Here is a 15,466-nt window from a genome sequence, read left to right on the forward strand (position 1 = left end):
GATGCAAAGCCTTCTGATGGTTAGAACAGGAATTTCGCCAATTTTGTTGGCGATAGCTCGCCTACTCTTCGCGAAGGACACCATGGGATCTTTGACGTCCACCAACTAATGCCGGCAGACGGGACGTGCAGTTTAACATCCATCCAATGGAATGGCACACACATGGATAAATCACCCTGCCTGTGAAACACTGGGATGGTAGTTTATAGCTGCGTTGGGATTTAAAACCAGTGACACGACTTAGAGATGAGTGTGCCCATCTCTAGCCCATATACACCATTGACATCTCTCTTGACTTTATCCTGGAAGGCCAAATCATGACCCGTTTCACTCTCTCACGTCCCTCATCCATTCTGTGTTTTGGTCACATTTGCCAATCAAGATGTGAAGAGCAACACTATTATATTTAGTTACTTAAAAATAAAAAAAATACTGATTGGCCTGTTTCACATTCCCCTTGAAACAAACAGCTCATCACACAGGGAACATAGGTTCGAATCCCGGAAACAATGTCTGTTTGAGGTTTACTAACGTCCTTGTAATGAATGTAAAAGCACGAGGACTGCAGTCCTTGTCTTACATGTAATTTATGTGCATATCTATTTATTTTGTTCAATGTGTTATCCTACTAATGCATCTCAGCTGTGGTGATGGAATGAACTTAGCCAAGCAACAGTCTTGCATAAAGGTTTCTCATTGGATATCGCAGATACCCACATTTATTCAGCCCAATCATACTTACAAAGCACTACCGATGGATGGTGAAGCTTAGATTGTGACAGCTTAAAAAAGTACAAAGTGGATGCTTCTAAACATTCGAAGTGGGTCATTAAACAACAACTTTGAGACTTTTCTCATTCCAGGAAAAGAAAATTGGAAATTTACCTGCAGCATCTTTTATCGAACCCATTTACTCCCCTTTCCCATCAAACAGTTGCAATATATACATTTAGACTCGGGGTTGCCAAACCTCGGGTCGTGACCCAAACATGAAAAAAACTCCCTCAAAATCCCGGTTTGAGTGGGTGGGGGATTTCACGTTGAAAACCTTTTCTGCAACAATTTTTATCGTCGGTATCAGTACCATTTGAGTTATGCGGTGAATGGGATTTCAAATTTTTGACTCGTGGACAAAAACATTTGGGAACCACAGACTTAGACAATACTTAAGGTGGATATCTTGAAGATGTTTCAGTCCGAAAGACCAGCAGGCTTCTTCGATGCTCAATGACCAGAGCAAAAAAAATAGAAGTAGTTTGTATTTTTTTTTTCTTCCTTTCAAAACAAACGATACATCCAAACCGGTCCAAAGTTGATCGATATCGTGCGGAACAAAAAGGGAACAATTCAGAGAAGTATTTTTCATCCGCATGGAAATGTTAGCCTCAAGTGAGAATGGTTCCAGCATCATCTTTAATTGCATACGTTATACGGATCAAACCAGTCAGTCTGGTGGACAAAAAGAATCATTGATACAACAGGAGATCATTGTCGCTTCACAGAAAAAAACTAAAATCCCCGTCGTATCAACAAATAAATCGTTAATAAAAAACAATTAAGCAAGAATGAGAAGCAGCATTTCCCGCAACAAACAAAAACAGAAACAGAAACTGTTTGGGGTGCACACTTGCCAGAAGCGTGAGAAGCACAAAAATGCGTCAATTTGCTTCGTCCAAATCTCCACCTGTACGCAAAGCCGCAAACTTGCTTCACGAACTGAAATTCTGCACACAATATGACAATAAGTGTTATTCATAACAGTACAATCATGGCAAAGATGTAAAAATGGCATAGTTTTGTTTTCTAGTGGTTGTCATTTTGACTACTACAGTCTGCATTATTGGGGGCTGGCAGGACGACCGAGGTATGCACACTCGAGCCTAGGTTTGAATCTCAGCCCAGCTGTAAACTATCATCCTGGTGTTTCAGTCAGTATGATTCATTAATGTGTGTGCTTCCCTCGGATGGATGCTAAAATGGGTGACCCGTCTCTGGCATTAGCTAGTGGACATTAAAGATCCTACGGTGTCCTATCACCGGCACCCTGAACAGTTTACAAATTCCTGCCCTAACCTAGGTTGTATGTCAGGCCTGGCCAGCCAGTCCGTGAAGGACTTGGGCCAAGCTTCCCCCGGCCAACCCCACAAAAGAATAATTGTGGCCGCTGAAGAAGAGGAAGAGTCTGCATTATTGGGTGACAAACGCCGAAGAGGTTCTGAGCCTCTGATGTTATCTTGATATCAGGCTTCCCCTCAGGATAATAGTAAATAGATGCAGGGGAAAATGTAACCAATAATTAATCTTCATACAATGAAGAGTTTTGAAGATCATTATTGAGGCTTGAAAAAATTAAACAAAATGAAAGCAGCAATGAAATTAAAACTATTTATAGATCAAAACAAAACAAACTAGATGGTATTCATGGACTACTTACCCTGCACAGTCTTGAGAAGGACTTCTTGAGAAGGAAATTTCATTACCTATCGAATCAAGCATTGTACTTGTCGAATTATGACGTCATAATAAATGCAGCGATTACATCATCATTAACATATCTTATTCCCCATGGGGAGTACTTGACAATGAGCCATGTTTAAAAAAATTTCCATGGAGCGGGGTCGGAGATATAAAGGGGCAAAGTTTTTTGGTTTTTGCAAGATGGCGCCTTTACCGCTGAACTATGACGTCATAATTATCATTAAAATATTCTACAGGAGGAGGCCCTCCTATGGTGAAAATTTCGTGTCAATCGGTCCAAGAATTGCAGAGAAAAAAAATTCGTACTGATCGAATCAAGCGTTGCACTTGCCAAATTATGACGTAATAATTACGGTACTGATGACATCTTCATTAACATATCTTATTCCCCAAGGGGAGTGCTTGACATTGAGCCATATTTAAAAAAATTCCATGGAATGGTTTCGGATATATAGAGGTGCAACTTTTTTTAGATTTTTCCAAGATGGCGCCTGTACCACGTGACCAATGACGTCATAATTATCATTAGAACAATTATATAGGAGGAGCCGCTCATATTCGGAAAATTTCGTATTCATCCAACTAACAGTTGCAGAGGAATTTTTTTTTTCATACTGATCAGATCAAGCGTGTACTTGTCGAATTATGACGTCATAATGGAGGCACCTATGACATCATGATTAACATATCTTATTCCCCATGGGGTGTACTTGACAATGAGCCATGTTTCAATTTTTTCCATTAAGCGGTTTGGGAGATAGAGGTGTAATGTTTTTCCAAGATGGCGTCCATACCACGTGACATATGACGTCATAATTATCAGCAAAAAAAAAAAAAATCTACAGGCAGAAGCGCTCCTACAGTAAAATTTCATGTCAATCGGACCAACGGTTGCCGAGAAAATTCATTTTTAAAATGCAGACACGGCACACGTCCACGGCACACGTACACATCCAGTTGTTTAACCCCGCTTTTCGCTTCGCGAGCGCATGGCAACGAGAACGGCATGCGGTAGAGCGCATACCTCTGTCAGGCTGAACAGTTTATGTTTGTGTCCCACTGATAGGCCGGATCTGGATTCGGACCTGAACCAAAATCTAATCGGCTTGTTCTTGTCACCAACTCATCCACCAAGCTTAGTCATAACTCGTCCACAACTTTTTAAAATACCACGTTATATATCGCTTTTCACCCGATCTCTCAATGGCGAAGAATCACTTTACAATTAAATAAGTCTCGGATCCGAATCCATATTCAGATCTTCACCAAAATCGAATCTGTTTGTCCTTGTCACACATACAACCTCTCCACCAAGTTTCGGCCAAATCCGTTCATAACTTTTTGAGATATCCTGCTATGTATCGTTTTTGGCCCAATCTCCCAATGGTGAAGGATCACTTAAAAAAATTATAGGAGCCAGATCCGAATCCAGATCTTCACCAAAATCTAATCCTTTTGCCCTTGGACTACCTCTCCGCCAAATTTCGTCCGAAACCATCCACAACTTTTAAAGATATCTTGTTAACAGACAGACGGACAAACAAATGAAAAATCGGTCAGAGACCAAGGAATTGCCGGAATGAACTTTTTTTTAAAATCGGCCATTTTGGATCAAAATAATAATACATAAGGACATGGGTTGAATCCCTGCTTGAGAGAATGCCAACCCACTCCCCGCCATCATGGTCGTCTCTCCAACTCACAATCCAACGAGATATGCGGAAAGGACGACCCAAAACCAATTATCTTCTTTTTGATTCGTATATACAGTCACGTGAAAAAGTAAGTACACCCCATGTAAAGTTTTGACTTTTTCAACATATTTCAACATACAGCTATTTGATCTTCATTTCAACAATATTGATAGATAAAGGTGATATAATATAACAAATATCATGAAACATTTACATTTTGTAGTCCATTGTATAATTTAAATAAACATAAATGCAAATTTTGCATGTGGAAAAAGTAAGTACACCCCTACATTTATCACGACTTCAAATACCTAAAATTAGAATCAGGTGCACCAGCTCAGGTGCAAATGATTAGAACATCGTTAGAGAGGAGCTTGGAGGAACCTGTCTTATTTAAACCTCAGACATTTAGTTTGGTTTGCTCTTTGTTGTTGAAGTGTGCGGCGTCACCATGCCTAGATCAAAAGAGCTCTCTGAGGACTTAAGAAAGAAGGTTATAGATGCCTACGAGTCTGGGAAGGGATTTAAAAAGATCTCCAAACAATTTGAAATCAATCATTCGACTGTCCGGAAGATCATCGACAAGTGGAGGAGATTCCAAACAATTGCCAACTTGTTCTGGCCAGGCCGTCCCAGCAAATTCAGCCCGAGAGCAGACCGCAAGCTGCTGAAAGAAGTCTCTAGGAACCCCAGAATGTCATCACGGGACCTACAGGTAGCTCTTGCCACTGTCGATGTCAAAGTGCACGGGTCTACCATTAGAAAGAGGCTGCACAAATTTGATCTACATGGGAGGTGTGCCAGGAGGAAACCTTTGCTGTCCAGAAAGAACATCAGGGCAAGACTAAAGTTTGCCAATGAACACCTGGGCAAAGACCAGCACTTCTGGAACAATGTTCTCTGGACAGATGACTCAAAGGTAGAGATATTTGGCCACAGTACCATAAGACATGTTTGGCGAAAACCAAACAGCATTTGACCACAAGAACCTGATACATGGTGGTGGAAATATTATGGTCTGGGGCAGCTCTGCTGCATCAGGGCCTGGGCAGCTCACCATCATAGAATCTACTATGAATTCTTCATTGTACCAGAGGGTGCTTGAGGATAATGTGAGGCCATCTGTCGAAAAGCCGAAGCTCAACCGAAGGTGGACCTTGCAACATGACAATGACCCTAAACATACCAGTAAATCCACCAAGGAATGGCTGGAAAAGAAAGAAATGGAGGGTTCTGGAATGGCCAAGTCAAAGCCCGGATCTAAATCCCATCGAGATGTTGTGGGGGGATTTGAAACGAGCTGTGCATGCAAGAAACCCCTCAAACATCGAACAACAAAGAATTCTGCATGCAGGAGTGGGCAAAAATTTCTCCAAGTCGATGTCAGAGACTGGTAGACAGTTATAAGAAACGCCTACTTGAGGTTGTTTCTGCCAAAGGGGGCAATACCACCTATTAGAGCCAAGGGTGTACTTACTTTTTCCACATGCGAAATTTGCATTTATGTTTATTTAAATTATACAATGGACTACAAAATGTAAATGTTTCATGATATTTGTTATATAATATCACCTTTATCTATCAATATTGTTGTAATGAAGATCAAATAGCTGTATGTTGAAATATGTTGAAAAAGTCAAAACTTTGCATGGGGTGTACTTACTTTTTCACGTGACTGTAAACATCATGAAAAGTAAATAATGACCTCTGCCAAAGTTCAAACGACGTGAGTTTAATCTCTACATGAGAGAATTCCACATAGCTATTTGGGCGGTGGAAAGCTAACAGATCGCTGTCTCCATCGATCTTGCGAAGGCCGTCACACCTATCGGCTCAAAGTCCTTTTAACTATTGACTTGGTAGTTTTTACAATGAAGGAAACACGTATCGGGAGTACATACGACATAGTGATTGTGAATGTGACAGCTCTGAGGCGTCGTTCGCTTCACATCGCAGTGATGGCGAGCACCAACATGGCGGCTGTAAGATTACAATATGGCTTAAGCCCCCTCGCCACCCAAAATCTATTCCGGCGAATCTATTCCGGCAAGTAACCAACCAACGAACATTCTTGCCGGAATCTATTCCGGCAAGTAACAAACGGACAAACAGACAGGGGTGAAAACATAACCTCCATCCACCTTTGGTGGCAGAGCTAACAAAATCAGGATGAAGGTCCCAATGAAAATCAGCCTCATCGCGGCTTCATTTAAACCGTCGAATCCTTCCGCTGTATCACTCCGCCTCGCCCTGGCTTTACGCTGCGGTCACGATTTTCATGTTTGGGTGACCTTGAACTTGACCTTGGGCCAAGAGAGTTAAAAATTGGGCACAGTCTATTCCAGGGCAAGGCAAATGTGTGTGTAAAGTTTGGCAATGCTATGTGCAATGATGTAGACATAGTACTGCGCACAAACAGAGACAGACAGACAGACAAACCAACCAACCAACCAACCAACATACTTGCCAGAATCTATTCCGGCAAGTAACAAGAAATATGTTGTGCATTACAAAATAGCGAAATCCCAAAAATAAGTTGTTGGCGTATGATGACCTCAAAAATAATTATTGGTGGTTGAATTCAGGGACCTGGTATGCAAATCCAATTAAAAATTTCGAATCAGATGAAAATTGAGGATTTTAGAAATCTGGCCTAAGTTGACCTCAAAAATAGTTTTTTTTTGCTAAGCAACAAACAAACAAACGGACTCGAATGCAATACCCTCTCATCTGGCGAGGTTAATAAACCCCATACAATCCCCCCCCAATTTTTTTTTTTTTTTTTTTTTTTTTTTTTTTTACAAACAAAATGTCAGAACCAAACAAAAACCTGGAGTCAAATAGTTCGAGCAGAATTGTAATCTCTTTCACTTTCAATATATTCCACTGTTTCCAATACATCACCCTGCACACCCCTCCCAAAAAACAAATAAATGCTGGAATGAGGACCGAATATTCACAAACATGCAGCAGTCATCAACCGGTTACCTCAAAGGATCACCAGACAAAGAAAGAAAATGGTAGGACTGTCACATCATTGGAACAATTAAAGGAAAAAAGCGGTCTAATTGAACATCGCCAAGTAGAGTATAAATAAAAAAGTTTGGAGAAGAAATTGTGAAGGTGCCAATTTGAGCAAATGAAAAGTGTAACCACTGAAATATTTAATTGGAGCAATTAATCAAGAGCAGTCAAAACGATGAGAGAAGAGATAAAGGTTCAAATCTAAAGTGCATTAAATATTTATTCATTCACATGGATAATGTAGACGAGTGGAATGCAGATACTGTATTTATGAATTTGGATAATTACTTCCGCCACCGAAGGTGGACGGAGGTTATGTTTTCACCCCTGCTTGTGAGCACGATATTTCAAAAAGTTATGGACGGATTCGGATGAAACTTGGTGGACAGGTTGGGTGTGTGACCAGGAATAATCGATTGGATTTTGGTGAAGATCCAAATACGAATTTTTAATAGGGATACGAAAATATAATTTTAAAAGTGATTCTTCACCACTGTGCTACGGCCAAAAATAATATATAGGCACGATACTTTACTTCAAAAGGTTTTGGATGGATTATGACAAAACTTGCTGGATGAGTTGGTTAGGTGATAAGAACAAGGATATTAGATTTTGGGTCAGGTCCAACTCCAGATCCGGCCTATCAGTGGGACACAAACATAAACTGTTCAGATTGGCAGAGGTATGCGCTCCACCGAGTGCCATTCCATATCCATTTGTTACTTGCGAAAATCGAAGATTTTTCAAGTATATTGGTCGGTCTTGTGCGTTATTCTATCTGTCAAATAAGACAGACTTGTCTGTCGAATAAGAATACGACAAATCTGTCTGTTACTTGCAAAATCGAAGATTTTTCAAGTATATTGGTCAATTGCGTTTGTTATTCTGTCTCTGTCTGTCTGTCTGTCTCTGTCACCGGCCCTACAGGTCACAATTCTAAACCAACCGTCATGAAACTTCACCAAGTTGTAGAGGTCGTCACAATTGAGAAGCCTATTGATTTTGAGGTCAAAGGTCATCTGGAGGTCGAATTTCTAAAATCGCCATTTTTAATCCGACTTGAAAATTGAACAGCATTTGTATATCGAGTCACTAAATTGGAAAACCAACTATTTTTAATGAGAAAAGGTCAAAGGTCAACTCAAGGTCAAACTTCCAAAATCAATTTTCATCTGAAAAACCGTCAACTTTCATCCGATTGACTTGAAAATTTAACAGCATTTGCATAGTGTCTCATTGAATTGGGAAACCAACTATTTTTGAGGTCAAAAGGTACATATTCAATACACTTCAACAACCTCACCCTCATTTTTTTCGATGCCGAAACGGGATGATGCTGAGGACCTCGACTGAGGACCCGGTCAGTGAGGCACACTTGTGACCAGGTGTGTTTTGAAATTATGTTTGTGCTGGTGCTACCAGTGACTCCCAGGAAAGACTGGGTGTCGACCCAGGAATAGACTGGTGATGCTGGAGAGACAGCATCAGGGGCAGGTGGCCTTGTAAGCCATTTTGCCAAGCTGCGTGGTTTGGATTGTGTGGCACCCATAATTTACAGTTGGTAAAAAAAAAAAAAGAGAACACCCCAAGGGCTCTCCGAGAGGTGGGGCGGAAGATGGGCCCAAATGGACATATAAAACGGATAAAGACCCTATACTGATTTTGACAAGCGAGAATGGATTGTGGATGCAAGTCTGGTAAGGTGCCAGTGTGGACGTGAGTTCGGATCCATCAGGCCCGGAAAGTGTGTGGGAGTGATCGTGTGGGAGAGGTTGGTCTATGGTGTGATGGTGTGCATGTGGAGGCATGGCAGGTTCGAGGGACGTGTGGGTGTGGACGTGTGTTTGAGTCGGTGAGAGGGTTGCATATCCATCAGAGCCGGATGGGGTGTGTGCGTAAGGTGGGTGAGGAGGAGGTAGAGCAGTGTAGTGTCTTTGAAAAGGGGACACGTAAGACGACCGGGAGAAACAGTCAGGTAGCAAGCCATATTGTTGTAGTATGTCCTGGGGTTGTACTTCCGCAGGGAAAGGATGTGAGGAGGAGGGAGAAAGGGAAGTATGGGAGAGGATGGAGTGGTGTGTGGAGCACTTCAAAGGGTGAAAGGAAGGGTGGAAGATAGATTGAGAAAGATGAATGAGATTGTGTTTGAGCATTCATGTGTCACGTTTGGAGTGAAATAGTGTGGAGAGAGGGGTGAGAAGGAGGCACGTTTGAGCAGGAGGCAGAGGGAGATCCATAAGTTGAGAATGGAGTTGAGGAGCTTGAATGGAAGATGGAATAGGGCAGTGGAAGAGGAGAGGAATGGGCTTGAGGTGTTGACGAAGCAGGTGAGGGTGAGGTTGGTAAAGTTGAAGAGAGTGGAAAGGATGAAGAGGCAAAGAAAAGAGAGGCAGAGGAAGAGAAAGAGGTTCTTTGAGAATCCTTTTCAGTTTATGAAGGATCTGTTGGAGCAGTCTCGATCTGGTGTACTGAAGGTACCGAAGGAAGAGTTGGAAGGTCACCTGCGTGTCACGTATGCAGACAAGGAGGGACCGACACAGCCAGGTGTTCCATTTGATTTGTCAGAGCCAAATATGTCTGAAGTTGAGAAAGTTTTGAGGAAGGAACAGGCAGCATTGGCTCCAGGACCAAGTGGAGTGCCATACAAGGTGTTTAAGAGTTGTGAAGGCATCAGGCAGCATCTGTAGAAGGCTCTGAAGGTGATATGGAGGCAAGGAGTGGTGCCCAGTCAATGGAATAGGGTGGAAGGAGTTCATATTCCAAAGCAGGAGGAGGCTGTGACACTTAAGCAGTTTAGACCAATATTATTGCTCGATGTAGATGGGACGATATTGATGGGTGTCTTTGCGGCACGGCTCTCAGGCTTCATCAGAGAGAATGGTTTTGTAGATGGTTCTGTGCAGAAGGCACGAATACCGGGATCACCAGGATGCATTGAACACTCGGCAATGGTCTGGCAAGTGTTACAGGAGGCAAAGAGGCAAAGGAAGCATGTTGCGACGGTATGGCTGGATTTGGAGAATGCATATGGGTCAGAGCCGCATGCCTTACTCAGGTATGCCATGGATTTCCTTTGGGTGCCATGGAGATTTAGGGATTTTTTTGATGGCATATTATGATCAGTTTTGGATGCGGTTTGCGACACAGTCCTATGTAACAGAGTGGCAGAAGTTGGAAGTGGGGATCCCGATGGGATGTACCATCTCCCCTATTTTGTTTGTGCTGGTTATGGAGTTGTTGATACGTGCGGTGAGTGGACATGGGAAAGAAGTGGAGCTAGCCCCTGGTCAGAGGTTGCCAGCAATGTTTGCTTTCATGGATGACCTGAGAGTTGTCCAACAGTCTACTGATGCAGCAGTAGAGGTACTGGGACGACTGGAAAGGTTGATGCGGTTGTCAAGAATGGGCTTTAAAGCAAGAAAGTCGAGGAGTGTGGTGGTGAGACGAGGAGTGGTGGATAACATGCACACTCCACAGGGTTTGAGCTGGGAGGGAAGGTGGTTCCATCATTGACAGAGGCCCCTGTGAAGAGTTTGGGAAGATGGTATGCAGTGGAGTTGAATGATGTGGGAAGAGTGGAGGAGGTGAGGATCAAGCTTTTGAGAGGTTTGAAGAGGATTGATGGATGTGGTTTGCCAGGTAAGTTGAAGGTATGGTGTTTGAAGTTTGGATTGATGCCACGAGTATTGTGGCCATCGATGATGTACGATATTGCGATTGGGCATGTAGAGAGGATGGAGGTTGTGGCGAGCGGGTTTGTGAGGAGGTAGTTGGGAGTGCCATGCTGTTTGACGAACATTGCCTTTTATGAGCAGGGTGGAAAACTCCGGTTTCCCTTGACATCATTAACCGAAGAGTCTAAGGTGGTTATAGGGTGCGGGAGTTCATGATGTTGTGGGATTTGGGTGATTCGGTGGTAAAGAATGCTCTCCCAGAGAAGAAGGGAAGACGGAAGTGGAATGCAAGAGCAGAGGTGGATGAGATGGAGGAGCGGTTGCAACAGGAGGAGGTCGTGGGGATGGTACAGCACGGGAAGCATGGCTTGGGGTGGGGAAAGGCATGTGTGAAAGAGAGGAGGAAGATGGTTGAGAGGGAGGTGCGAAGAAAGGAGGAGGAGGGGAGATACGTGAAAGCAGTCGGACAGGCACAGCAAGGTGCTAGTACATGGTGGGAAGGTGTGCGGGTGAGGACATTGAAGTGGCAAGAGATTTGGAGGATGGAGCCAATATTGAGTTTCCTGTTGCGGGCAATGTATGATGTGCTTCCGTCACCAGTAAACTTGAGATTGTGGGGGCTGTTGCAGGAGGAGAGATGTTCATTGTGTGAAGGTTTGGGAACGGTGCAGCATGCGCTGAGTGCATGCTCAGTAGCATTGGCAGCAGGAACATACAAGTGGCGGCAAGTTCAGGTGCTGGTGGTGGAAGTGCAGATGGTGCAACAAGAGGTGTTGAGATCGAGAGAGAGAAGTGTGGAGAAGGAGACCGATGGGGGAGAGTTGTTGTTTGTCAAAGAGGTCCAAGTGGTAAGAGGTGGAAAGAGGAGGTGGTGGAAAGCAAGATGGCTGTCAGATGCTTGTTATTGGCAGGTGGTGGCAGACCTAAAGCCACAATTGGTATTCCCAGAGGAGATCTGTGTGACAAGGTTGCGGCCTGACATTGTCATCTGATCAGGTGCAACAAGACAGGTCATCTTAGGGGAATTGTCTGTACCTTGGGAAGAGAACATGGAGGAGGTGCATGAGAGGAAGAGAGGAAAGTACAGTGAGGAAAGTACAGTGAGCTGGAGGCAGAGTGTAGGGAGAAGGGTTGGCGAGTTTCTTGTCAGCCATTTGAGGTGGGGTGTAGAGGGTATATTGGCCATTCGTTTTCTGCATTTCTTGCTCGGCTTGGAGTGTGTGGGACAGAAAGAAAGAGGATTGTGATGAGTGGCCCATGTTGCCTTGAAAGGCTCACTTTGGATTTCGAGGTTTATGAAGTCAAAAGGTCAAAGGTCTACTCAAGATCAAACTTCCAAAATCAATTTTCATCTGAAAAATCATCAATTTTCATCCCATTGACCTGAGCTTTGATCAAGATCGTCAATTTTTAATCTTGATGAAATGGACAATTTGCTGGATCAATTGCAACCTTTTTTTCGGGAGGTGGTGGGTAGATTTTGCAAGTCTCGTGCTCTGCATGACGTCTTCTTATTTGTATGTCTGTATGTCAGTCACCTACAGGTCACAATTTTCAACTGATCTTCACGAAATTTCACCAAATGGTCGAGTTGGTCATAAGCAAGAAGCCTATTGGTTTTTGGGTCAAATGGTCAATAGGTCAACATAGGCCAAAGGTCACCAACTTTATCAAATTTCTAAAATCCTCAATTTTCATCAGAATTAACTTGAAATTTGAAGAGGATTTACATATGTGGTCACTGAATTCAACCACCAACTATTTTTGAGGTCAACACAGGCCAAAAGGTCAACATAGGCCAGATTTATAAAATCCTCAATTTTCATACGATTGACTTGAAATTTTAAGAGGATTTGCATACCAGGTCTCTGAATTCAACCACCAATTATTTTTGAGATCATCATCGGCCAACATCTTATTTTAGGGATTTAGCAAATATCGTGCTATGTACGACATATTTCGTGTTTTTACCTTGATAGTACCCATGTGTTTACAGAACATCCAAAAAACACCTGCCATAACATTGTTTACCTTTCTTCATGTCATGATTAACAGCTCTTGCCTCTCTGCTCTTGCCAGTTTCCAGAGCCTTATGTTGCTAAATTGGTTGGATTATGCATCTTCTACCAATCTTTTCCATTTCATGTCGTATCCTCATAGATCGGCCTGTAGGAGTTGCGGACAACGAGAGGGTAAAAACTTCTTGACTTGTTCAAGGCTCCTTTATTTCCACAGAACTAAAACCCGACCGGAACTCATGTCTTTTTATATCCCCCATGACTTCCGCCCGATCCTCTTAAAGGGGCGTGGCTCCAACACCTGAGCGCATGCCACGCCCATACCGTCAATAGACCCACTGGTCCCGTGCTAGTGAATTATGCCTCTATGGGGTGTCCCCCACATGCGCCCCCCCCAGAATTCACTTGCACGGGCAATGTCAGTTTTTTGGGGGCCTTAACCACCCGGCCGAAACGACCCCTGATGACACGAGCAGGGACTGTTAGCGGCTTGGCGGTAGGCGGGCCAACCGAGGGCTTACTCGACGGGGGACGGCCCCACCGTGGGGGTTGGGCCAACCGAGGGGGCTGGTCTAGGTCAAAGTGAGCCGGCTTGAGGCGGTCCACCAAAAGGTGGTTCGGTTTGCCACCGATGTCGACCACAAAGGACTTGTCCCCGGCCTCCAGGACACGGAAAGGCCTGTCATAAGGCGGCCGAAGCGGCCCCCAGTGTGCGTCATGGCGAACAAAGACGTACTCCGCTGTACGTAGATCCAGCGGGACGTGGGCCTGAGGCAAACTATGTTGAGATGTGGTCACCGGTGCAAACATCTTGGCATTCTCCCGGAGAACCGACCACTGACGGGCAGCGGACCAGGGGCTTGTGGTGTCAGGAATTAACTCCCCGGGAACCCGCAGCGGCTGGCCATAGACGAGCTCAGCGGATGAGGACTGGAGGTCTTCCTTCGGGGCTGTCCTGAGGCCCAACATTACCCACGGGAGTCTGTCGGCCCAACTGTCATCCTGGAGGCTGGCCCTGAGAGCAGCTTTCATAGAGCGATGGAACCTCTCACACAATCCATTAGCTTGGGGATGATATGCAGTCGTGAGATGGAGCTTCACCCTCAACCCCTGGGCAAAAGCACCCCAGAGCTCTGAAGTGAACTGGGGCCCCCAGTCTGAAGAGATGTCCGAGGGGGCGCCAAAATGGGCAACCCAAGTGCCGATGAACGCCCGCGCCACATCGGCGGACATCGTAGATGTAAGCGGGACGGCCTCTGGCCACCTGGTGGTCCTATCGACCATCGTGAGGAGGTGGGTGCATCCCCGCGAGGGGGAAAGGGGCCCCACCAGGTCCACGTTAACATGGTAAAACCGTCGCTCGGGCACTGTGAATGGCACCAACGGAGCCTGGGTATGGCAATGCACCTTCGAGCGTTGGCACTCGACGCAGGTGTTGGCCCAGTCACGCACATCCTTCCTGAGCCCGTGCCAAACGAACTTTGCCGCCACCAACTTTTACGACGCCTTCCTGCCCGGGTGAGAAAGACCGTGGATGGCATCGAACACCAGCCGTCTCCAGCTGGTGGGCACGATGGGGCGAGGCTGTCCCAAGGAAACGTCGCACAGTAGCGTGGTGCCCGTGTCCCTGAGTGGCACATCAGACAGTCGAAGCCCCATGACCACCGCCCTGCAGGCCTGGACATCCGGATCGGAGATCTGATCGGCCGCCATGCGGGCGTAGTCGATGCCAAGGTGAACCGCGCCAGCTATGGACCGGGAGAGACAATCGGCGACCATGTTATCCTTCCCAGCAACATGTTGGATGTCCGTCGGAAACGAAGGAGAGCTGGCGTTGTTGACGGGCAGACCACGGCTCCGAGACCTTGGCCATGGCAAAAACCAGGGGCTTGTGGTCCACAAACGCCGTGAACGGGCGGGCTTCCAACAGGTAACGGAAGTGTCGGACAGCTAGGTAGAGGCCTAGGAGCTCACGATCGAAGGTACTGTACTTTCGTTCGTTAGGGCGGAGCTGCCGGCGAAAAAAGGCAAGCGGCTGCCAGGCCCCGTTGACCCACTGCTCATGCATGGCGCCAACCGCGTAGTCCGAAGCGTCCGTGGTAAGAGCAATCGGTGCATCGGGCGACGGATGCACCAGCATGGTTGCGCTGGCGAGGGCCAGTTTAGCATCCGTGAAAGCCTTGACCATCTCCTCGGTCCAGTCGATGGCACGTTTGGTAGGCTTGCCCTTGAGGGCCTCAAAGGGGCCGCATCAGCTGGGCCACACAACGATGGTAAAAGTTCACCATACCCAAAAACTCCTGCAAGGCCCTAACGGTGAGGGGGCGCGGAAAACCCTTCACAGCCTCCACTTTAGACGGCAGTGGGACGGCCCCCTCCCTCATGATGTGGTGGCTAAGAAAGCCAATTGAGGCCACCCTGAACAAGCACTTGGCCGGGTTAATGATAAGGCCGTGCTGACTGAGGCGTTCAAAGAGCGCTCGGAGGTGAAGCATGTGCTCCGTCCTGGAAGCGCTGGCGATGAGAATATCGGCCAGGTAGACGAACAGAAATGGCAAATCCCGCAACACGCTGTTCA

General features: G+C 45.5%; 1 protein-coding gene across 6 annotated transcripts in view; it reads right to left on the minus strand.

Moving 5' to 3' along the window:
• Positions 1-685: 685 nt before the first annotated feature.
• EIF4B (eukaryotic translation initiation factor 4B) overlaps positions 686-15,466 on the minus strand; it is a 193,464-nt gene continuing 178,683 nt past the window's right edge. For all 6 annotated transcript variants that reach the window (XM_078782302.1, XM_068123240.2, XM_068123239.2 and 3 more), the window contains one exon: positions 686-1,724. In XM_078782302.1, the coding sequence (XP_078638428.1) occupies positions 1,710-1,724 (15 nt within the window). In that variant the 3' untranslated portion in view covers positions 686-1,709. The remainder of the gene's footprint in view (positions 1,725-15,466) is intronic.

The sequence above is a fragment of the Myxine glutinosa genome, chromosome 7, assembly GCF_964187855.1.
Source record: "Myxine glutinosa chromosome 7, kmMyxGlut1.1, whole genome shotgun sequence".
In the NCBI taxonomy this organism is placed as follows: Eukaryota; Metazoa; Chordata; class Myxini; order Myxiniformes; family Myxinidae; genus Myxine; species Myxine glutinosa.